Source organism: Ursus arctos, unplaced genomic scaffold (genome assembly GCF_023065955.2).
Source record: "Ursus arctos isolate Adak ecotype North America unplaced genomic scaffold, UrsArc2.0 scaffold_27, whole genome shotgun sequence".
Taxonomy (NCBI): Eukaryota; Metazoa; Chordata; class Mammalia; order Carnivora; family Ursidae; genus Ursus; species Ursus arctos.
In genome coordinates, this window is record NW_026622952.1 from 3,702,151 (window position 1) to 3,727,443 (window position 25,293).

At 37.1% G+C, this 25,293-nt stretch overlaps 1 protein-coding gene across 1 annotated transcript in view; it reads left to right on the top strand.

Annotated features, from left to right (window-relative positions):
• The window catches only part of ZMAT4 (zinc finger matrin-type 4), a 274,740-nt gene that overhangs the window by 126,213 nt on the left and 123,234 nt on the right, over positions 1–25,293 (top strand). Inside the window, exon 4 of the mRNA XM_048226301.2 lies at positions 19,802–20,029. Coding sequence (XP_048082258.1) covers positions 19,802–20,029 — 228 coding nt within the window. The remainder of the gene's footprint in view (positions 1–19,801; positions 20,030–25,293) is intronic.

Consider the following 25,293-nt stretch of genomic DNA (forward strand, 5'->3'; position numbering starts at 1 on the left):
TCCTGATCCCCAGAGTCTCTATGAATAGGTGCTACACAGGAGGAGTTAAGATTGCATATGGAATTAAGATTTCTGACCTCTAGAATGATAATAAAATAAAATCGTGCTGTTTAAAGCCATTAAATGTGTGGTAATTTGTTACAGCAGCCTCTAGGATAGACACAGACCTAAGTAAATACTTAGCCAAAAAGGTAGTCCTTGATGTGCCTTCCACATATTCAACTCAGGGAAGCTCACGTGCAATGTAGGCAGCACTGACGTCACTCTGGCCAGGGACTTGCCTGAGGGGCAAAAGTTCTATCTTCATATCAGGGTCTTATTCCCCAAACACAACTTATTACTGTACCCTGCAAAACCTCTGGTCTATTTCCATCGAAAGCAAGGTGAATTCCTTCTTCTAGTGTGCAGAAGCTTGTACAAGTTAGTTCTTCTGGACCTCCCACCTTATTGCCTCTATCTGCTCCACAGACCTTTTCTCTAGACAGGTCTTCTGTACCACCAGCCCACTGCGCTTTCTCGGCCACTGTCCTATAGCCCAGAGGCCCTTCCCTCTTCCTGCTGTGGGTCTCCATAGCTTCATCTTCCAAGCATCGGTGCAGGCCTCACGTGGTCTCTGAAGTGTGTCATGGCTGCTGGAAATTGCAAGGCATATGGCACCAGCTTTGAAGGCAGACATATGTGAAACCACCCCCCCACCTTTATTAGCAGAAGACTTCACTTGCCTTAGCCTCCTTTTCCCCATCTATACAGTGGGTATAATGCTATGACTTCTATTAAGGGTTTTCTATCATGATTATACAGGCTGTTAATAAATGCAAAGTGCTTATCACAGTGCTCAATAAATCTTAGCTCTGTCTACTCAGGAAATGGAGATGTTTTTATTTACTCTTCTCTGAATGCTGTGCCATATAATTTTGTACTTAAAATATCTTATCTGTTGTCTATGGCTCCTTCCACTTGGTGAGTTTACCTTACCAATTAGTCTTTTTTTTATAATAATTTTTTATTATGTTATGTTAGTCACCATACAGTATATCCTTAGGCTTTGATGTAGTGTTCCATGAGTCATTATTTGTGTATAACACCCAGTGCACCATGCAATATGTGCCCTCCTTAATACCCACCACCGGCCTCACCCATTACCTTTAAGCACTCTTCACAGAGGAACTATGTCTTCACACTTATTCTGAATTCTGCCACATTCCCGTACACACGCTTGCCTGTCGTATTCTTCTCCATGACAGAGAGTGACAGAAAAATGTAATCTGGTGTTCAGTCCCTGCTTGAGGACTAGTACAAGCATAGAAGTATGGGCCGGGATACACAGTCACAGAAACCTGGGGGAAAAGAAGAATCAAAACATCCACAGAAATCTGCCAAACAAAACATTAATCCAGTGTGACTGGGTAGATGGGGGAAATGGGAAATGGAAAGAGCCAAGAGAAATAAGCAGGAGATCAGATTTGAACAGAGGTTAAGTTGGAAGATAGAAGCAGCTTGAATGCTCAAAAGGCTAGCCACTGAAGCTCTGGATTGTGGGCTGGGGGCTTTGGATGTCTGCCAGGCAGGGGGCTATTAATAAAGGTGTTCGCCTGGCCATCCAGGGTATGGACTAGCTGATACCAGCAGCCTTGGAGGAAGCACAGCCAGTGCAGGGGGCTGGAATAGGGAAAGATATGAACTGTAAGCCGGGAAGATCTCAGGGTAAGGATCAGGAGATGGGGAAGGAAGCTGAGTTGGGAATCCAAGGGGTATCAGGTTTGTCAGATGGGAGCAGGGCAGAACAAAGTCAGGGCTGGGTAATTCTGCCAAATCCATTATTGTTGGTGGCCTCAATTGCTCCTGCCTCACGGAAGGCAGTGTAGCTTCTAACACCGAGCTCAACCTATGTTTAAGATGTGTCACTATTGCCTCCAGGAGTGGCTGCAGGAAGTCCTAGCTGCCTCTAAATGGAGCTTCTCACTGAGTGGAGGCTCAGCCAGTTCCAATCCCACCTGGCTTTCTAGCCATAGGTAGTTCAGACTGCATCGAGCATGGGGCCCTCTGTTGGTGACTGACCCAGAGAAGCTGGCATTCTCAGACAGAAAATGTCCACCCCAAGGGATAGAAGTCCTTTCTCCATCAAAGTTGAAATTCCCTCATCTGGTACCACCATAAGAGAATTCATAACGTGAAGGTTTTATTTCATTATTTTCTTAGCTTAGTCCCTCTCAACCAACATCCTGTGTCCTGGAAACACAAAGATGAATGAGATGCTCCTTGCCTTCTGGAGGCTCCCCATGGAATAGGAGGGAACATTGACACTGAAATACAAAAAACAACACACTGTGAAGGTCTCCAAATTCAAGAGGATATTGAAAAGGTTAAAGTAATTGTGGTTGGAGTGTTCTGGGAAGAACTTATGAGGAGAGCCATTTAAGTAAGGTCTTAATAACCATCTAACCAATGGAGATTGTTAGGGAAGGGTCTCAGTTTCTCAAAGGAATCCTTAATCTAGACCTGGGTTTCTCATCTCAGGAGTCTTGACATTCTCCATTGGGGGAGGGGTTGTTCTATGCACCATAGGATGTTTAACAGTGTCCCTGGCCTCTACCCACTAGATTCCAGAAGAACCTCATTAGTTGTGACAATTTAAAAAAAAAATGTCTCTAGACATAGCCAAATGTTTCTTAGGGGGCAAATCTGACTCCAGTGGAGAACCACTGATGTAGATTAGGGATTAGCAAATTTTGGCCTAAGGACCAAATCTGACCTGCTGCCTATTGTATGATCTGCAAACCAAAAATGGTTTTTATGTTTGTAAATGGTTTAAAAAAATCAAAAGAATATTGTGACACTGGGAAAATACATAAAATTCATATTTCAGTCCATAAATAAAGTTTTATTGGAACACAATCATACACATTCATTTATGTTTGGTCAAGACTGATTTTGGGCTAGAGTGGCAGAGCTGAATAGTTGTGACAGGAACCATATGGTCCACAAAGCCTAAAATATTTGCTACATGGTCCTTTACATGAAAGATTTGCTGACTTCTGATCCTAATAATGAATGATCTCAAGGAAGAGGCAGCATGGAGAGAACGGTACTGGTGGGTTTGTATATAAAATGCAAGCATTTTCCTGGGCTGTACACACCTATGAGGAGCAAGGGGAGGCACCAAACAGGACGGGGGTCAGCAGATAGAAGGACTGAGGGCAGAGGGAAGTTTGAGAGATGTACCTTGCGGAGGTAGCCCAAGAATTAAGAATAAGGGGAACCCTTCCCCTTGTTAAGAGCAAGAAAGGTCTCCAGAGAAGCTGTGAGCCTCGAGTGACAGCCAATGTCTCCACTAGGTCTAAAATTCTAAGACATTTATGAAGACTAAACAGATGACTATTACCCAGATTTTGCCAAAGCCTTAGTATGCTTATAACTTGTGATTTTTAATTCTTAGTTGAAATCTATGATCCAATCTATATTAGATTCCCAGAGCTGCTGCAACAAATTATCATAAACTGGGTGGCTTAAAATAACAGAAATTTATTCTTTCATAGTTCTGGAGGCTGAAAGTCCGAGATCAAGCTGTGGGCAGGACCATGCTCCCTCTAAAGGCTCTAGTGAAGAATCCTTCCTTGCCTCCTTCTGCCTTCTGGTGGCTGCTGGCTTCCCTTGGCATTCTAACCTTATCAATCCGATCTCTGTTTCCACTGCCACACACCCATCTTCTCTGTGTGTTTCTGTGTCCTTCCTCTTATGGTAAAGACTCCAGTCACTAAATTTGAGGCCCGCCCTCATTCAGTATGACCTCGACTCGGCTTAACTAGTTACATCTGCAAAGATCTTGTCCCAAAGCAGTTCCCATTCTGAAATTCTGAGTGCACATGTATTTGGCCAATTTATTTTAACTGATGGCACATGACAAAGGCCATAGGCCCTGAGATTATGCTTGCTAGCTAGTGTTTTTCCCCCTTTTCTCATGGTAAACTCATCAAACAAGATAATTGAAATAAGGAGACTGCGTTCTTACTTAAAATTCTAAAGAAGACACCATTTAGCTATTTTTTAAAAATTTTTTGAAGAGAATATGAATTATGTAATAGAAATCTGAAGCATAGGAAAAAAAATCTGTAAAATACAGGTATTCCCCATTGTCTCCCATTAATCAAAGTGAAATTTTAAGATTATCCGTAATCTGAATAGTTAGGTATTATATTTAGGATTAACAAGAAAATTAATTTGTGTTTGTGGCAGACAAGTTCCTCATCCAAAATTCATTTCCTTCCGACATTCCCCAGACTTTGAATTGATTATGTGTAGATGTAACGTGCATTACTTTAAAACCAGGCTACAAGACAGAGGAGGGCCATTCAACCTACATTAGACTTTGCAAGAACAAGAAAGATGCCTTTATTGTGACACTTTGGGGTTGTTTGTTATTGCAGGGGAGACTAATCTATCCTGGTTGATTCATTGTCCCTTAAAGTTACTGTTTCACATAGAAGCTTTTATGAATACATCTATCATTCTTAGCAAAAATGGATATTGAGCACTCTCTTTTATGTAATTCTCAAACATCATTGGCTTGACAGGAAATGGCATCAAACTTGGCAGTAACCTTTCTTTCATTTTTGACCCTTAAGAGTTTGAAGTTTCTGTAATGTGTGTATTTTTTAACAACAGTAGAAGATTGACAGCAAACACTTCTGAAGCATGTTCCAGAAGCATCACAGCATTATGGCTCTGTTGATGAATGCATGTAGAATGCTTCCTGGCATGTAGTAGGCATTTAACAAATATTTGTTGGATGAGTGCAAATTAGAAGGATATATGAGAATCATGATAGGCATTTAAATACCTATAGGTTTATTTTGTATTGAAGTTACCTTGGTTCTTTAAACTTCTGATAAATATAATGATCAAAGGCAGTGGTTTCCCAGCTTTATAGGAAGGGTCACACCTGTCCTGTCTGCTTGCTTGATTTAAAGAAACTTTTTCTCCTGGTACGATAGGTGAAATAAAGAGTAACACAGAGTATAAACAAAGGCTCTGAAGTCAGACTCCATTTTACAATGTTATGCCCGTGTGAACTTATGGCAAAAAAATACATGCATTTATCTTAGCTTAGTTTATTTATGTATTTATTTGTCAAATTTTTTATTTAAATTCCAGTTAATGAACATACAGTGCAATATTGGTTTCAGGAGTAGAATTCAGTGGTTCATGACTTATATACAACACCCAGTTAGCTTAGCTTAGTTTAGGCATGAGTTATATGTTGTTGACTTTGAGTTAAATGTTAATGAATCAAAAATATATATTAAATAAGGTGTCTTTAAACAGAAGCACACATAAAACAAGGTTCTATATTGATCAGTTGACTAAGATGTGACGATAGGCTCATAGGAACCTACGCCTGAATTTCCCCTCAGGAACAATGGTTTGGTATTTGCTTCTTCAGTGTTCTTTGGAGACTTTGTAAGGAACATAACTAACTGTGAATAACAGGAATTGACTATATCAAAAGTTATATTCATTATACCTATAAAAGCATTTCAAAAATCCATTCATCACTCAAAAATGAATAAAAATATATAACATTTCAAAGATCCTAAGATGTGGTAAAAGCATAGTTGAGAGGGCAGAGTCTAAACTAATAATAAAATAAGTGATCATAACTGATAATGTGAAAGACATTCTATCAGAAACATCACATTCATTGTTTCACTTGCTCTTCATAAAAAGCACGAAGTCTAAAGTATCGTTCTCTCTACCTGTGAGGGAATTAAGACGGCAGGGTAACGGACTTGCCTGATGTTATGCAGTAAAATAGCATAACTGGAACTTGAACCCAGGGCCTCTGATTGTACATTTCAGGACCTTTCCCTCATCTGAGGTGGTAACAAATAATGCTTCAAAAATGATCTACAGATTTTTGCTCACCTAGTGAACAGCACAGTTCAGACTCTGAGGCTCTCCCTAAAATGATCGGAAGCAACAAAGCCACAAAGATAAATTTATAAACTTTAAATCAAGTATTTCTCATTTGTAGGAACAGTGAACAATGTGGGAAAAGGATCAGATAAGCAATGATCTCGTCCACTCTGCTTGTCTTGTGTGTAAGTGTGTTTATCATATATTCCTCTTCTGCAATCTTGTTGCTTCTCTTCTTTCCTTCCTTATTTCCTGCTGAAAATGAGAGAGACAGAGCTTTGGAACTTTTCCATAAATTTCTATGCCAGACACGGAATTGCTTATTTGAGTTCTCTGTTGAATGAATAAAGATCAGGGTATTCTAGATCTGTTTGTAAGTTACATAAATTCAAATTTTAAATAATATATGCACTCCAGGTTCAATCAATACCTCCTATTTGCATATAAGATTTCATACACTACAGCAGTTCTATCATCTGAATCAGGTTATTTGGTTTGCCAGCATGGCCTGTCTAGATACTTGTTTTAATAGATGCAAACAATACTTTGTCAAACAGGCAGATCTTCATAGCAGTGCATTTTCTTCTAAATTAGAAAAGCTGGCATGTTCTAAGATGTCATCCTTAGATCAATGCATTTGTTCCGATGATGTTTTTGTCTTTTCTAATGCTTACAACTACAACAAGTAATAGATTCATAGAATTGCAGAGCTGGAAGGTGTTTACCAATCATTGTTTCAACCATCTCATTTTCCTGATGAGGAAACAGGCCTAGAGAGAGGTAAAGCCATTTGCCCAGGGTGATATAACGGGTTGATGGCAAAGAGACTTCTTTTGTTTTGCAGTAATCTTTCCATGATGTCACGTTGTCAAAACAAATAAATAGGGTTTAAATAAATTAGCAATGTGAAGTGAGCTAACTTCTTTTGGCCTCTACACGTTTGAACACTGAATCACAAGAGGCTTGGGGCAATGATTAGATCAAGGCTACTGTCTTTTTATTTTCTATTTGATGACCAGCAAAACAAAAGATCAAAGATCGAATGGAATTAAAGATTTTAACAATGAGACTACTGCCTAGATGATTTTCACAAATCCTTTTCAATAGCATAAACTCACTTTTCTTTTTTGGATGATCAAATAGTGGCATAAGACAGTTGATTATTTCAGCAGCTTTTATGATGTGGTTATACCTTTATTCCAGAAAGTGTTCTTTAACACATTTTCATTAAGGAATAGAGTAGAACAATAAAATTGTCAGTTTCCTGTGCTTACGCTGAAACTGACAATAGAGGAAGTGGTCAAGGCGTGGAATCCATACACAGAAGGCATTACTATTCAGAAAAAACTCTCAGTGAAAGATTTTCTGGCAATAACTCTTAAATCAACCATTAAAGATAAGAACCCTAAAACTGTCTAGTCTATGAAATCGAGAAGGCACTTGTAAAGTAAGCAGTCTACCTAAAATAATTGGTAGTAAATGTCCCAGACTGTGTTCTTATCCTTTGAAATATCTGTATATTTTAAATGGCAGCCTCAAAAGTCTTGTGTAACACTCAGGTTGGTTTCTTTAATAATCAGATACAATAAGTATGAATTACTGGATAGCAGTTGAATACAATAAATATCATATTTCTTTGTATTTTGAAAATCAGTGTAAATTACTCCTGTCTTCTAGCCCTGAAGATGGGTTAGAATGATAGTCTTGGTCATTCTTTGGGGGTACTCTCTCCTCCCTCTTTAGGGCCACACAAGGGCCTAGAGGCATAAGGGAACCCTCAAGGAAGTCTCCCAGCCTGTGGGTTCTGGCTACCTTATGGTCACCCAGGATGCTGTTGTGTGCTAGTCCATAGGCTGTGGGTGAAGCCCTGGGGCTTCCCCAGAAGTGGATCTCAACTTACTTGTCTCCCTCACAGGCTGACATATTCCTTCAGGTCAGAGACTTCCACCGATGGTTTCATGCCCTTTGTGCCAAGTGAGGCTATGGAAAAGAAGCCAAGTCTCCATTATGTACATTTCTGGGGGATGTCCTGCTGCCTTAGACATACTGCTTTTAAGACGCCCGGGTCTCTACCCATACTTGCAGCCCCTAATAAGATAATTCCTTTCCTGGTATCAGAAGGTACTCCCTTCTTTGATAATCAGATCCCTTTGCTCTTCAGATAGCCCAGAATAAGTACATTTGTTCATTCTGTCCTGGGGGTGGGGAAAGCCAGAGTTCAAGACTTAGACCCTATTTTGGAAAGCAATGGAAAACACCTTTTATTTTTATGAAGTGAGTCTATTGGAAAATAAGACAATTATTTAATTTCTCAATAGGTTGTTCTGCTGTATAAATTGTTATGTGACGTAGACTCCAAACCAGTTTACTTATTTGAAAGCTAGAAAAGATGAAATTTTGTGTTTTCGTATTTTACTCTCAGCCTTTAGAGAAACTGCTTCTCTTGTGTAGGATTTCCTGCTAATTGTTTGCTAAATGCACACATTGTTGAGTCCTATGGCTGTCATTATGAATACATCTAGATTTTCAAGAGGATTTTGACCACTTTGAGGTACCATGAATTGCAACCAGTCTTATTGTTGGTGATACTGGCTAAAGATGTGGTCTGGGGATTCTGAGTGCAGTCCTTGGAACTGAGAGATATGGAGGTCTCTGAGAGAGTCCTCAGTGATTTGTAGGCATGATTGTTGCTCTACACCACCTGTTGAGATTTCATAACTGAGAAGCAGGAGACTGGAATTAAAGGTGTACTCAGGAATTCCTGCTGTAATTATATCTTGATTATGTAAAGTGCTAATGATTATCGTCTTCATTTTGCTTTTCAGTCAACAGAGCTGATGAAATCGTAATACTTGGACCTTTCATTTTGAGTTAGTAAAACTCATATATCAAGCGTGCTGCTGGACGGGGGAGGCAGGAACTAACTCTGGCATATATTTGATCTTGACCTTTCTTAACACAAGGCGAAATCATTTTTAGTCAAAATAAGTCAGAAAGAATGATGTCCATATATCTGCCTAACCTTGATGTTTTAATATTCAAGAGTTTTGCCTTAAAAAATGTTGTTTCATCCCATGCCTAGCATGGAGTTTGGGTTATCCCTAGAAATTCACAGAATCCTGAGTTACCATCTTACCCACCTCTGTTTCCAGCAAGATTCCATTTAACTCTTAAGTCCCATCATCTGGCATGGTTTAAATGTTCTCCCTTTCACTCCTGGGTATTAATAATGGTCTTATTCTACAAACCTTCCTCAGCTACCCACCCCAGGGGCGGTAAACGTGTCTTAACATTATGCATCAGTTCCCTTAAGCTTCTTGTCTTCTAAAGGCCTACCATTCAGGCTCAGTCTGTTTTACCTTTTTAGCAGCTTTGGAAAAACAGCTGACCATCAGTCTAAATTCTGTAATCCTCTATGTGTTTCAAGTGTTATTAAGTAATGCTTCAGCTTCTCCTCCTCTGGCTAAGTAATCCCAAATCCTTTATTACTCATACACCTTTCTTCCTTAAGCCACCTCACTGGCTCTTCTCTCTACTTCCTAGCATTCTACAATCCATCCTGGATCTCTTTGAAAGAATCTTAGATTGCTGTAGTCACCGCAAACTTATGACCAGATAGATACATGAATGTTTCATGACCACCAAGTGAGCTTTTCTGACTTAGTCTTCCCACACACTCCCTTGTCTCATGCTTACTATGTTCCTGGTCTCTGGGAGGGCAGCCTATATGTCAATTTGGTAGAACTGATGTCAGCGTGGGACATGGGAAAACATGAAGTAGGAGTTAGGAGATCTTGGTTGCAATCTTCATTTTCTCTGTGGCCAGGATATCTGGGAACTAACTTCTATCAAGCAGGCACAACAGAAAATGAGGTTGAACCTTTAGCTCTACTTAATTTTAGAAAATATTTTCACTACAGAAAGTCACCCTATCCTGAGTTAAATCTAGTTTGATTTTATTTCAAAACCTATTATTTTCTCTATATCTGTTGCCTCTTAGATTTTTTGAATAAATAGGCTTCTGTAGAATTTGTGCAACCTAGTAAAATAGTTCTGTGAGTTAATTAAAAGTATTTCCATTAAAAAAAGGAATTTTCATTCTATATTTCAAGCTGCACAAGGACTGGTGTTGTATGCTAATGAGGAACATGGTGCCAGTACATAGAGTTGAATAAATGAAACATAAAAATGCAGATGTTTCATAAGATTGAGGTAAAGTGAGGTCCATGCCAGGTGCTGTCCCTCCAATCTGATCCTTCCTAACCCTGGCTGCACACTAGGAGCACCTGCAAAGCTTCAAAGCCTGCCATTGCTAAGCTCCACCTTCAGGGATTCTGATTTAATTGGCCAGGGGTGGGACCTAGAGTCCATAAGTGTTCAACATCTCCCAGGTGGTTATAACCCTTACCAGGGCTGAGAACTGTTGATTCTAATTCAGTGCTTCCCAAATTTAATTTGCATACCAGTCACCTGAAACTCTCCTAAATGTTGATTCTCATCTAGTGATCCAGGGTGGGACCTGAGATTTGCATCTCCAATAAACTGCCAGGTGAAGTTGATGCTCTTGGTCTGTGGAGCACACTTGCAGTTGCAAATTTTAAGCAGCGTCACTTTCACTAGCTGTTAATGGCACTCTTGTCCTAAAAATTCTCTAATAGAAATCATTTATATTCTCTCTCATGCACTCCCATTTGGCTGTGTCTGCATGGCAACAATGAAGTATGCAATTTGCAGTCAAGCCATAGTTAAATGAACAATTATGGACGATACATTTAAATAATTCAGGCTCTGGGTTGGCCTCTGTTCCCTCAGGGACTAAATTAACCTAATGATTTTCTAACATTGATTTGTAAAATCTTATCTAGTCTAAAATCTTTTCTTTATTTGCAGTCATCCTCTGACCACCAACTTCATTGCTTAATATGAGAAGCAGTGATATAAGGAAATTGTCTTTAAACTTGTAGGGATTGGAGAACCTTCTTGCCTTAGCATTTGACACCCTGGATTCTTGTGATCCAAGGGTTGGGAGCACTAACATGATGGAGAAAAGTAGCTCCATCTGTCTTAGAAGACCTCAAGAAGTTCTAGAGTTGCTTTGTGTTTATAGAGCTAACTCAGAATAGCATTGAACTTTCAGATTTAGCAGTTTCCAAGTGGCAGTTAATAAAAGAGTACTTTATTTCTGGATTAAATCCAAATAGATACATGCAAAATATATGCATAGCTAATATTCATATTCATTTAGTTTTAAATATGAAGTAGAGGCAATTTTTGTAACTTGCAAACTGTGGGTTATTAAGGACAATGCGACTTTTAGGGATATATGCTTAAGGTCACTCAACACTCAGGTTGAGTGGAGAAACATGATTAGGGAAGCATGCTAGCTGAGGGTGAAGTAGAGATACATACGTTCTCTTCAGGGGACAATATCAGTACTAACTTCTCTAAAACGACTTCTAAGTTTTCAGCTTCCTACAGCTCAGTCCAAAAGGCTACCCTTTCTCTCTGTCTACTTCTGAACTTAGCCTGTGCTTTATCTCTGCTGTGCTTCTGGAACTGGTTGCTTTTTTCATCTTTGAATCCTCCATAAATATGCATAGGATATAAGAAATGATCCAGGAAGCTGGCTCTCTAGTTGAATAGCTAATGCTGGTGGATAAGTAAATCATTCTCATCCGTGAGCATGGGATATAGATTAGGTGAAGTGAGGGATGGTGCCAGCAGAATGAAAGAATAAAAGCTGGTACCCGTCCTCAGGTTTCAGCTCATTAGTTCTCCCTCACTCTGCCAACACTGTCTGATCTGGGTGATGCCCTAATCTTTGGATTAGATTGGACATTGTCATCTTTGTTTCCTGTTCCTCACTGGTTGGCTAGTTGGAATGGAGGTAGGCAGTAGCCTCCAAATATCCAGGTTCTTTCAAAGGACTGTAGCATCTAATGTTGAAAATGTGAACTTCCTCAAGATAGGGGTTCCCATGGTATCTAATGGATGTCTCTATGCTTTTCACAGAATTTTAAATGATCTTATGGTTCCCTTGTGTGTTTATTGCTTCATCCCAGGGTGCCTCTATACAGTTTGGGAACTGTGGCCATAACCAACCAGCAGGTGTTTTTAAGATCAGTCTGGACAGGGAGGATGCCTCCCTACTAGCAAAATTTCCTAAAGTAAAATTCCTTCTTTTACACAGATAGCTTTATGGAGAATAAACTGTTCCCCTCATTCAGTAAGGGTTTATTTAACACATACTATGTGCCAGGCCTGGTTTTAGAGACCTGGGATACATCAGCAGACAAAACAGATCAAGATCCTGTCCTTGTGGAACCTACATTCTACATCCTCTGTTTTCACCACATGGAAGAACGTGGAGTATCGTAGCCTTAGGATTCTTTTGTCAAACAATATGAGAAAACTATAAAAGGACTTTCATCTCCTCTGAAGTTCTGTTTAATGGCTCATTTTCAAAGATTAAGGTTCTGCAGGAAACAGGCATACTTAAGATATTTAGAACCTAATCAGTGACTGAAACTAGAGGGAATTATTCTATATTAATGAAAATCAATGATCTATGAATACTATATTAATGAAGACTGATGATATATGAATGTAGTGTGGGTGAGGAAGCAGTTCCTGTTAATAGGCTGATTATAATTAGAGTTTTGATACAAAATTGAATTGGAATGATTGTTCTGTTAAGTCATCCTCGCCTTTGTTTATTCTCAGGAAGTGTTTAATGGCATGTATTTTGGAACATGAAATATTTTACAGTGTCTTTAATTTCCATCATGGCATAAAATAAATAGCACATGGATTTTTCTATCTTGCAGTCTTGGATAGCGGAATTCACTTGCAAACATATGAGAAGGAAGAGTGTTACTTCATTTTATCTAAATAACGAGAGTGATTTTTGGGTTTGCCATACAGTGGGAAAACAGCTTTCCCCTGTATCTTTTGGAGAAATAGGAGAAGCTGGGGCTTTTACATCATTTTCTGACAGAGCCAGTTTTCTCCCAACCCATTTTCCCCCAAATCAACAATAAATTAATAAATCATTGCAAATAAAATCTTCTGCAATTTAATTTAAGACCTGGTTGTGGCGCCACACGTCTCCTAAGCAGTGTTTTCTCTACTTTGTACTAAAACAAGTTAGCATGAAATGTGGTCTATATGTAAGTTGTAAAATAAAAATGTTTTCCCTCTGCATCAAGGAGTGTATATCCTCTAGTATAAAACAAATCACCATAATCCACGACTAAGAAACAACTATTGCTAAGAGCTTGATTTATAGCCTTCTGGTCTTTCTATAGTTTTAAATAGGTGGGTGTGTATAATTTAATAATAAGTAATTAGGTTTGCACCGTACATATAAACACAGTTTAGTTTACATTATATCCTGAGGATTTCTTCAGGTCACTAATTTTTTTTTTCTAATATGTGTTTTCAATTGCTGCATGGTGTTTCAGAGTATAGATGCCCACAATTTATTTCATCTATCCCCACATATGAACATCTAACTTGCTTTTAACCCCGTAAAGTCTAATGAAATCATCCAAAATTTAAAATGTAGCTATCATACGCCATTTATGAAAACATGAAAATCCACCAAGTTGATATTAACTGAAATTTACTAGTCCTTTTTTTCTTTTATTCATCACATGTTCATAAAGCATCTACCATCTACACAAGATGCTCTGTCCTCTGATAACAATACAAAGAAAATGTACATTTTGAGTCTCGACTTTTCTGTTTGCATTGAGTTGAGGCATTTACCTGCAGAAGAGACTAGAAGACTGAACACACTGACAGCTGTCTCCTCAGCCAGGGCCTGAATGGCCTAGTCAAATTTAATTGTCAACAGCATTTAGGGGGAAAAAAAACCCAAACACAAACAACAGTGATACTTGCTAAAGGATTCCTACTATCATTAATTTGATTTAGGGTAGGAAAAAAGAGAAAAAGGAAAGGCTGCTGATCACAGGGACTAGAAATTGGAAAAATTGTTTTAGAGAAAATGCATATTTCCAAATAATCCCCACTGAGAACAGATGCTGAAGTCTGGGAAATTTGTTCTGACTCTATGGTTAATCTGTTTGTTTATTTGGCCTATCACTTCTTCAGCATTACTAGAAACTAGTTGGCATTAAAACATGGTGTTTGGTCTTTGTGTCAAAAGATCTGGTCTTTGTCATTGTCTTTGCTGCTTATTAATTAAGGGGCCCTGTGATAGTTGACTTATCTCCTTGAGCTTCAAGTTGCCTCATTGGTCAAACAGGATTTGGGGACAACTTAAAGAAGAAAATACATGGAACAGACTGCACAATATCATACAAACTTGAAGAATTAGTATTATGGATAAGAACGCCTTAGGTGAGAAAGCCGCATACATTAAAAGAAGTTAATTCCTGGAACTTTTTCGAAAAGTCCTTTGTGAGGATGGACTAATTTTTGTTATCCTAAAGCCTAGAAAGCATCAGGAATGAGTGGAAGAGGAAGAAAGGAAAGGACAAGGAAGGAAAGGCAAGGAGAGATGGGGGGAAAGAGAGAGAGTAGGGAATGTCAGTGAAAGTTGCACGTTGTGGGGTTGAAGACACTCTGAGGCCATGGTCCAGAGGGCAGACAAGCAGGTGAGGATACTATTGCTTGCTGTGTTATCCCCTTCTCTGGTTAAGGACACCCTGTGGTGATCTGACAAGTAAAGCTTTGAGAGCTATTGCTAGATCCTTCCTGGTTGTTTGAAAGAAGACCTGCTCTAGTCTCCCAAGCAATTATTTCCAAAATTTTTACTAATCCCTTTTTCCAGTGTGATGTTAAATCAGGTTGGACTCCAGAAGGTAGGGTGGTCAATTCGTTCTAATTTGCCTCGGATTGTCCTGTTTTAGCACTGAAAGTCCCATGTCCCGTGAACCTTCTCAGTTCCAGGCAAACTGAGATGGTTGGTACTGAGCCAGAAGCTTGGAGTGAGGAGTCTAGATGCCATGCTAAATGAACAGAGTAAATGGCTTCCTGTTTGAAAGTAAAATTTCCAGAATGATGTGCATAATCGGAACTCTCTAAAAAAAACACAGAAATAGGCCACCCCAGCAAAAGAAGTTTGAGATAATACTGACTTTCAGTATATCCAGTTGAACCCACAAGACAGGGAGACTGGGATGTGTGTCTACACTTTGACATGATGCCTTTCTACAATTTAGCCTTCACCCCTCCCCCACACACACATACCTCTACCCAGAATCTTGTCACTAGGTTGCTAGTATTTATGTTTGCACTTAGTACTTAAGGCCTAAATGACACAATTTAGAAGAAACAAGAAAACTCTTAGTTGCCAGTACTTTATTCACTTCTAATGCAAAGAGCATCCATCCATCCATTCATTCATTTAGCAAAAGGCATGAGCTCTATTATGTGAGTGGCACCATGCAACGTGCTGACTCATGGCGAGTCTGCTTGTACACAGTGTTACATTACAAAGTGAGGAAGTGTTCTGAGAGGCACACACTGGTATGCTGGAAGTATTTTTGTCTTTAGATCAACTGAGGTTATTCTACTAGGAAGAGATGCATATTATTCTACAATATTACTCAAGACAACTTAGCCAATAGTCTATAAATAGCTGTTGAGTGCTTGCTTCTTGACAAACATTATGCAAGGCATAAAAAGGATATTGAAAATGATTCCATGTCAGGTGATTCTTAGAAATCAAGTTTTGGAGACTGGTTTCAATTGTCTCAAGTATTAGAACAACTTGAGTTTATTTTAGTTACTCTGAATTGGCTATGATTTTCTATTCAAAATACTGGGGACTTAATGGTTTACACTAAGTGATTATATATATCATATAACATATATTATATATTTTATTCACATTTCATTTATTTTATTTATTTATAAATTTATATTTATATACTTATATAAGTATATAAGTATTTATATAAGTAGTATTTATGTAATGTGGAGTGCAGTTGGCAAAACCATGAACATTAGGGTCATTTTAGTATTTATATAAATATTTATATTTATATATAAGTATATAATTCATATAAGTATTTATATAATATTTATATTATTTATATAAGATATATATATGAGTATTTATTATTTATATTTTTTATTTATATGAGTATTTATATAAGAGATATATATACATTTATATAAGAGATATATATTTATATATCTATTTATATTTATATAGTAGTAGTATTTATATAAGTATTTATATAAGAGATATATATACACACACACATATATATTTCTATAAAGACTATAAATAACCTCTTCTGAATTCAGGTTTTAATAAAAAATGAATCATGAAGAAAAATTTGAATTTATAGGTTTTGGTTCCTTTCTGAATTGAAACGAGAAGAGATTGTGGACATATGTTAGAGAAGACAGCACACACCAAAATATCAAGTTTTGAAGTGTAGGTATTATGATCTAATTTCCCTAATACACGCACACATACACACATGGGTGTATACAACTAAGATTATAATGTGCTGTTTAAGAAATATCAAATGAATTGTGCAGTTAGTAAGTGTTTTGAGTTTAGAGGAGGGAGAACTACTTCTTGCTTGGGTTGTCAAGGCCTCACAGAGAAAATGGGACTGACCAGCACCCTGCAGGGCAGGTGTTTAGCTAGGAGGAGAGGAATGGTGGACAAGCCTGGAGATGGTGCCAGTCAAAGGTAGGGCGTACAGTGCCTCAGCAGTTCGATGTGTATATGAGTTTCTGCTTGAGACAAGGGATCAGAATTATTATGTAACTTTCATAATATTAATTTATAACATTAGCTGCTATTTTGGAAAAACGTTTGTATCTTGAAGAAATGGAGAAATTGATCAGGGTTTTAAAAAATGCCAAGTAATTATTATTTCTTTCTGCTTCATAGATAATGATGTGGCATTTTAGCCACTGGCCCTGTTGCTGTGGGATGTAGTATGTGACTTTCTTTTATGTGAAGTTCTAGGAGGACTATTGTATAGTCATTTTCAAACAAAGTCTGGCAATATTTGTGCCAGTGCTTCTCAATATTGGCTGTACTTTGGAAACATGGGCCAGGTGATGTGGGAGGAGATATTAAAGCATCCTGATGCCTGGCTCCTACCCTGAGATTCTGATGTAATTGAACAGAATTGGTCTGGGGACAGCCTGGACATAGAGATTTTTGAGGTTCTCCTGAGTCTAATGTTCGCCCAAGGTTGAAAACTACTGGTTTTGGTTAATGAACTCCTGGTTTTGAGTTGTACAGAGAGGAAGTAAAGTCAATATTTAGCTAAATATTTTTGCAATTAAAGTAAAAACATAAAGCATGAAATTTAAATAGCAATGAACTATATACATCAACTAAACTGTTCTGTCATAAGCATGTTTTCAAACCGAACAATAATCTTTGCCCTACTTTGCATTCATTTTATTAGAATAATATACTTTTGCCAAAGAACTATGGGTGTTATGATCCATGCTCACACACAGATTTAGCATTATTATCTGGAAACTGCTCTCTTCCCATATAACCTCACTATTTGGCATCCAGTCAAAGCCATTAGAGAGAGAGAGTGAGAGAGAGGAGAGAGCTTCTGTAATTTGTTCCATCCCCACACTATGGGTTTTAAAGAGATGGTGACCCTGAATTTTAACCTTGTGGAAACCAGAGACATCAGAGATTTGCCAAAGGTCACACAGCTCAGTGGGTGATGGAGTCCAACCCAACCTTGATTTCTGACCTCGAGTCAAGGTGGGTTCCACTCTCTCATGTTGCCGCCTTTGTCTTTATAGGAAATGTAAACTGGGTTGAGATTGGTGACAGTTGAAAATAGGAGCATAAGAAAAATTAAACTTTGGAGCTGTACACTGGATAGTAGCATTACTAAGGAGAAGAAGCTACAATATAGATGCAGCATTAACCTACTGTCTTGTGTGAAGGATAAGATTATCTTATTTGATGGATATTCTATTGTGCACCACTCCTGCCAGAAGTGGTATGTAAGGTATCAATAGATAAAATTGACTTAGATGTTTTTTTAGAGCCCAGTTGAGAGAAAAGTAAGTTATGCTTCAAGAATCAGCATTCATTCTGATGGCAAACATATGATATGTTTTCCATTGCAATAAAAAACAGTAGATGTATATAAATCCTCAGAAATTGATAAGGTTGCAGGATATTTTGAAAACAAGATCCACTTTTCTTCAGAAAAGTGGGTAGAAGTCCTTTTACATACAGGTCAACTTTGTAGCTTTTATTAGCATTTCTAAGTCATAACAGATGATACTGGGTGGCTGCTGGGGTGGTATGGCCCACTTTTGAGCTTTATTTTCACGTGGTGATATATAACTGAATCTGGCAATGAGGCTTTTAAGAGACTTACATTTCTCTAAGTCCCAATAGAAATAATATCATTTAGTTTCATCTAAGCTACCTAAAACCTCCCTATCTGATGAAATCTCTGGATAGAGAAGAAAAGACTTTTTCAAGATATTGCCAGAACACCAGTCATTTCTTGAATCAAAATGTTATTTAGCAAGTATTTATTTGTGTGTTTATTATTTAATCTGAAAAAAAAGCACTCACATTAAACTGATTTGAAAGCTTAGGGAGTTGATTAAGTGTTTACTTAACTTGTTATTGAGCTTCCAGATTTAAGCTTTTCCGTGGAATGACCCTAATGTTCATGGTTTTGCCAACTGCACTCCACATTACAGAGGCAAAGACCAACAGAAGGTACTGCTATATTGCATTATGACTAATGGGCCATATGAGAATTTAAATGCTTTTTCTTTTGTAAAATATTTGGATTAGAACCTTTTTCCAAAATTAAATTAAATCTTGTATAGAACAAAGATGATTGAGGTCTAGAAAAGTATATAAATTTGCTTATTATAAAATTGCTTATTAAGAAGTATAAAAAAAGTGTTTAGAGGTATTGTGAAGAACATGGGCCTTGGAAATTAACAGTTTGATTTGGAGTCCTGCCTTTACCATAACTAGATATGTCATCATCCAGTGAATGGTTCGGCATCTCTGAAGTCCATCATGTGAGATATGGAACAGTAATCCAAGTCATAGTTACTGTGAGGATGGAAAGCAAATTGTATATTGTAGTGCAGAAAGAAGTTATTTTTATTTTCTCTTAGTAAACTCCTTCAAGTTAGGTTCTTTTTTTTGTTTGTTTCTGGGCCAAAAATAACTGAAAGCTCACAATGGAATGTTTTAAATTAATAGCTGGGGCTGTGCGATATCAAAATAGTGATATTATGCCTTTTCAGTTTAGATAAGCAACATCTGCTCTATACTGTTTGTCTTTTGGTCTTTTAAAACAATATTGTACTTTCAACATCAATTTTAGCAGGTATGAGTCGAAAATAACCTATCACAGTAAACAGAAGAAACTGACAACAAAATTAGCACGATTTTTTTCGACTGTTAGAATCCTTGTAACTGAAAGATCTGCTTCTATCACTAGGGCAAATTCTTTATTTATTGGTTATTTCCAGTTATAACACAGAAATGTCTAATTCATTCATTCAGAATCTTTCAAGCCGTAATTGTTAAATGTTTACTTCAAGTTTTGGCTATAATTTGATTAATGGATCTATCCCTTACCTCCAAGAGTTTATTTTTGAAAATCTTCCTTTTTTCCTAAGGGATGGTCTCCTGAACTATCAGATTTAAGCATAAGAGCGTAGAAATCTGACCTCAATAAATTAGGAATTTTCAGTTGCATCCCCTTCGAAAATGAAGGCTGGCAAAGATCATTTTCCTGCTTTCAGTAAGCTCTGGATTTCGAGCTCTAGAATGAACATGAGACACTTCCATCTTCAGATATTGAAGACAAGTGTACTCAGTAATGGACTAACCTGGCCTGTTGTTCTCTCTGGTTGTTTTCCTTCACAGCAACACCCCTGAACTCACTTAAACCTCCAAGGGTGGACACTGCTCCAGTGGTACCATCTCCATATCAAAGAAGAGATTCAGACAGATACTGTGGGCTCTGTGCAGCCTGGTTTAACAATCCTCTCATGGCCCAGCAACATTACGATGGCAAGAAACACAAAAAGAATGCAGCAAGAGTTGCTTTACTAGAACAACTTGGGACAACTCTGGATATGGGGGAACTAAGAGGTAAGAGAAACTCTTAATTTCTGCCACAGAGCTGGGCTTTCAGAGAAAGATTGTGTTTTCACAAATTGCATTGATTACTAAGGAAAAATCTAGGCTCATCTAAAAGGAGTAGAAGGAAAAGGAAATGAGCAGAAAACTAGCTTAATTTTTGTAATCTCCTTCATTTCAAACTCTTTGTTATTTCCATATTTTTATTGACTATTTTTCAGATTGAAGCCACCCATATATGAACCAGATATTTTCCTTCTACTTTACCATTTTTTTTTAAGAGAAGGAGGGTGTAGGAGGTAGGGGCAGAGGGCAACAGAAAGAATCTCAAGCAAGCTCCATGCCCAGTGTGGAGCTTGAGGTGGGCTTTATCTCACAACCCTGAGATCATGACCTGAGCTGAAATAGAGTCAACTGCTTAGTGGACTGAACCACCTCTGCTTTATCTTTAAACACCTTTGCTAATGAATGCTTTTGTAGATGAGCAGTATGAGAGAAGAGGCTAAAAGGGCCAAATAGCATTATCTTATTAAAACTTTTGTGCTTTTATGAATCCAACCCAAATGAAGCAGCATGTTGACTCTATTTAATAACTTAAAACAAGCCCAAGTCCCTTTAATAGAAATATCTAGGAAGCTGAGATAAGATGGTTCCACCATATGGTCAACACTCAGCTTCCCCACCACACCCTGCCAGATGTTTTCTCAAGTGATGGAAAGCATGCAGCATTTGAAATTCATATGCGGTTTCACAGAAGCTGCTGAGTAGAGACTCGGGAACCATAGGGGAGGATCATTCGTGTGGATTTCTTAGGAAGACATGTACCAATTCGTGGGATTTGATAGGATCTTTTATCATCAACAACCATTTAAACATTTTTCTCAATCACCTAAACATTTTTGATCAACTCATGTTGGCAGTGTATTAGTAGAACAGAATCACATATAATTTTTTTTTCTGAGAAAATACATGTTCTCAGGAAAATAATTTTGCAAAGGGTGCTATGAATACTATACTTCAGGTGTTATATGGGTTAGATGAGCTTTTATGGGCCCACCAAGAATCATAATTCATAATAGCTCTAATAACAAAATTTACAATTCAATTTTGAGAATTTTGAGAATGCAATCTGAGTCTAAACTGGGCTCTGTGTGTAACTTACAATTCTTTCCCTAACTGGGCTATGAGCCTCCAAGAGGGGTTGTTGTAGTCAGGAAATGCCCTGGTATAATTTTAGACCAAGATAAGTGGGACTGAAGTTCATGCTGTGTGAGCTGAAGGGGTGGGGATGGGGGTCAAGTCACTTATGGTTTTGTTGGTTGAGGAAGACTTCACTGAGGAAAGAAATTTGAGTGGGAACCAGAAATGTGCATTTTAGCAGGCCTTCCATGTGAGCAGATTCATATACGTACAAAGAGAGAGGAAAGCACAAGCTGTAGCTGGCAAATAGACACATTTTCATGAAAGAATCGTCTAACACTATATAGATTAAGGATTGAAGGTCCATTAGTACATCTATAGAGCTTGATTAGAGATGGATTTTTCCAAGATACGTAATTAAGAGCAACAAATAAGAACAGACATTAAAAACACTTTATTGTGGTTTTGTTTTTAGCTACAGAAAAACAACACAGGGCTTCATATTTCAGAATGTTGGATAATTTCATCTCAGAGCCTGTTTTGAATTGTTGGTACTATTGCTTTTTGTTGGGGGTTTTCTTCTATTCTCTGTCTATGTCTTGTTAAAAAATACAAAAAGAATCTCTCCATAGCTGAAGGCCTTCCCGAAACTCGCTGCTACTGGCAGATAACAAGTTGGCTCAGTGACTCCTTCACGGCAGGGCACTGAAGGAGAAAAATAGGGCTTTATTTATGTTTTGTGCCAGATATTATGACTTGTGGAAGAATTATTTCTAGAGCACATTCTTCTTGTCTATTTTGAATTATCAGTGCTGCATCTTTTATGTACAACCACATTTAATGACTTGGGCGTCTGAATTCTGTAACATTTGAGCATCTTGTCTTTTATACAGAAGACAAAAAGGGCTGCTCTTTGACTTGATAACTCAATGTGACTGTGACTCAGTAGCATATGAGATGTGATTAGCATTGAACACAACGTCCTTGAAACCAACCTTTTCACCCACCCCAACTGACGTTTTGATGTATGTTTATTCAGGCATTAAATATTGCAAAAGCTTGAGGAATAAAGCAAGGATGATAAACCAGCACACACACACACACACACACACACACACACACACCCCTATTTCTGGAATGTTTTTAAGGCATTATCAATCAATTACTAGGGACAAAACTACTAATTAGTAAATATAGGTATATCCGTAACTTTTTAAAAACTCATGTCATGCAGCTAGAGCACAATATGGCAACATTCAGGCTTTCTCTCTTTCATAGAACTTCTCAGTTTTTTAAGCAGTACACCATTTACTTATTACAGTTTTCCTGATTTTCTGTCTTCCTCCCTACTCCTATGGATTGTTAGATTGAAAACAGACATTGATGTCTGTTTTGTTCACTGATGTGTTCAAAACGCCTAGGACGACAGACACATAATAGGTACTCAATAATTGCTAAATAGATAGAGGAAGCAAAACTTTAAAAAATCACCTAAAAGCCTACATTCTTTTTTTAAAATGATTTTTTATTATATTATGTTAGTCACCATACAGTACATCCCCGGTTTCCGATGTAAAGTTCGATGATTCATTAGTTGCGTATAACACCCAGTGACATTCTTGACATGGTAATCATTTTTATTTTTAAAAGGATCCTGATGGAATGATTTTTACAAGAAATTATGATTTTTTTCTTCTAATTTTTAAAAATGGTGTCTATTTTACATACTATGAAATGCAGGCATTAAGTGTTACATAGTTCAGGGGGTTTTGACAATACAAACACCTGTATAACCCACACCCCTGTCAAGATATAATTTATCCATCCTGAGAAAACTCCCACCTGCCCCTTCCCAGTTCATTTAACTTCCCATTCCAGGGACACACTTTTCCTATTTTTTCACCTAGATTAGCTTTGCTTATTTTAAAACTTCATGTAAATGGAGGAGACACGTGTGTGTTGTGTGTCTAGCTTCTCTTACATAGCATATTGTTTTTGAAATGTATCCATTTCTTGCATATAAGGCAGAGTAGCCCCTTGCTTTTTATTGCTGAGTAGTATTCTGCTATACAAAAGTTCCACAATTTATCTATTGTCCTCTTGATTTGTGTGTGTGTGTGTGTATGCTATTTTGAATAAAGCTTTCATGAACTTTTTTTTTTTTTTACCAAAATAAATATCTTGTACTTACCTTGGTAAATACCTGGGCGTAGAATTGCTGGGTCATAAAGTTGGAAGTATTTTTAACTATATAAAGAATGATCAAAATATTTTCCGAAGTAGCTGCATTCTTTTGCATTCCCCAAAACAACATAAAAAAATACCACATTCTCACCAATATTTGTTTTTGTCAGTTTTCAAAATTTTAGCCATTCTAGTGGGTGTAGAAAAGTATTTCATTATGGCTTTGATTTGCATTTCCATGTTGACTAATGATGTCAAACGCTTTTAATGTGCTTATTGGTCGTTTGTATATCTTCCTTTGTGAGGTGTCTGTTCATGTCTTTCTACTTTAAAAAAAGTGTTGGTTGTTTTTCTTTTTATTATTGAGTAATAGGTAGGAGTTTTTCATATGTTTTCAATACACATCCTTTGTCAGATATATGCGTTGCAAATATTTTCTCCTAGTTTGCAATTTGGCTATTCATTTCTTTAAATGTCTGGTGAACAGACATTAATAAATTATAAAAGCCTGATTAACCTTTTTTCTCTTTTATGATCATTGCTTTTTGTGTCACATCCAAAAAGTCTTTGCCAGCACTCAAGATCAAACATGTTCTGACATGTTTTCGTCTACACATTTCATAGGTTATCTCTTTTATTGAGGATTATGATGTATCTCAAACTAACTTTTATGTGCGGTATGAGATAGGAGTTGAAATACATTTTGTTTTCATACATTTACCAAGGTCTTTCAGAAAATTTGTTAAAATATCTTCTTTTCCTCATTGAATGATCTTGGCACAGTTATTGAAAATCTATTGATTGCACGAGTCTCTTTGTGTCCAAGCTATTGTGTTCCATTGATTTCTTCGTTTTGTTTATGCCAGTACCACATTGTATCAATTCTTTTAGCATTATGAAAATCTTGAGATCGGGTAATTGCAAGCTCTCCAGCTTTGTTCTTCTTCCTCAGTATTGCTTAGCTCTTCTAAATCCTTTGCAATTCAATATAAATTTCAGAATCAGCTTGTCAATTTCTACACAGAAAGCTTGTTGGAATATTGAATGGGATTGAATTTACTATGTATCAGTTTGGAGAGATTTATTTAACTTCTTCACAATACTGAGTCTTCCAATCCGTGAACATCCTATATTTATTTATTTATGATTTTTTCAAGTTCTGTCAGCAACTTTTCAGTGTAAAAGTTTGCACATTTAAAAAAAAAATTTCCTTAAGTATTTTCTGTTCACACTAATATAAATTATTTTTTTGAAATTTCATTTTTATGTGTTGATTACTGATATAGAAAATGCAGTTGATTTTTCTATATTGGTCTTGATTCCCGTAACCCATGCATAACTTTCTATCCATTATTGGTATATAATTAAATAACACAAAAAATTGCACCTTTTGTATTTTTTGGTATTCACATTATTTAGTTATTGGAAAATCTATAGAATTGTGTTAGTGTTCTTGCCTTCCTTTGCTTCAAGTGGGAAATCAAACTTTAAAACGTATTATTGTAGATTAGCAAAGAATTTTAAATGGAATTGGCCTAAATGGTTATTAATATGCATAACCTGGTTACTAATTCAACTTCAGCGTTATTTGTTCCAGAAAACAGATGTCTCTACTTCCAAGTTTTAATTTAACAAGAAAAATAGTCACCCTTTTCTAAATATAAAGTACAATGTAGAAAACAAAGGAAGTCATTGAATTATGAAATTATAAAATTCAATGATCTCAAAGTACTTTAGATGTTTTTATAGTTTAAATTCTTCTTGCTACCATAAAACACAGATATCAGGTAATATCTTATTTAGAAATAGTGACAGTATAAACTATAAGATTATAGTTAGGTGGAAACAGTATACATTTTGCAGAACTTTATTATTTATCCTTTTAAAGGTTGTAGGGTAAAAAATGCTGTTATTTCATTGTGTCAGAGGAAACTAGAAATCTGGTGCAATTC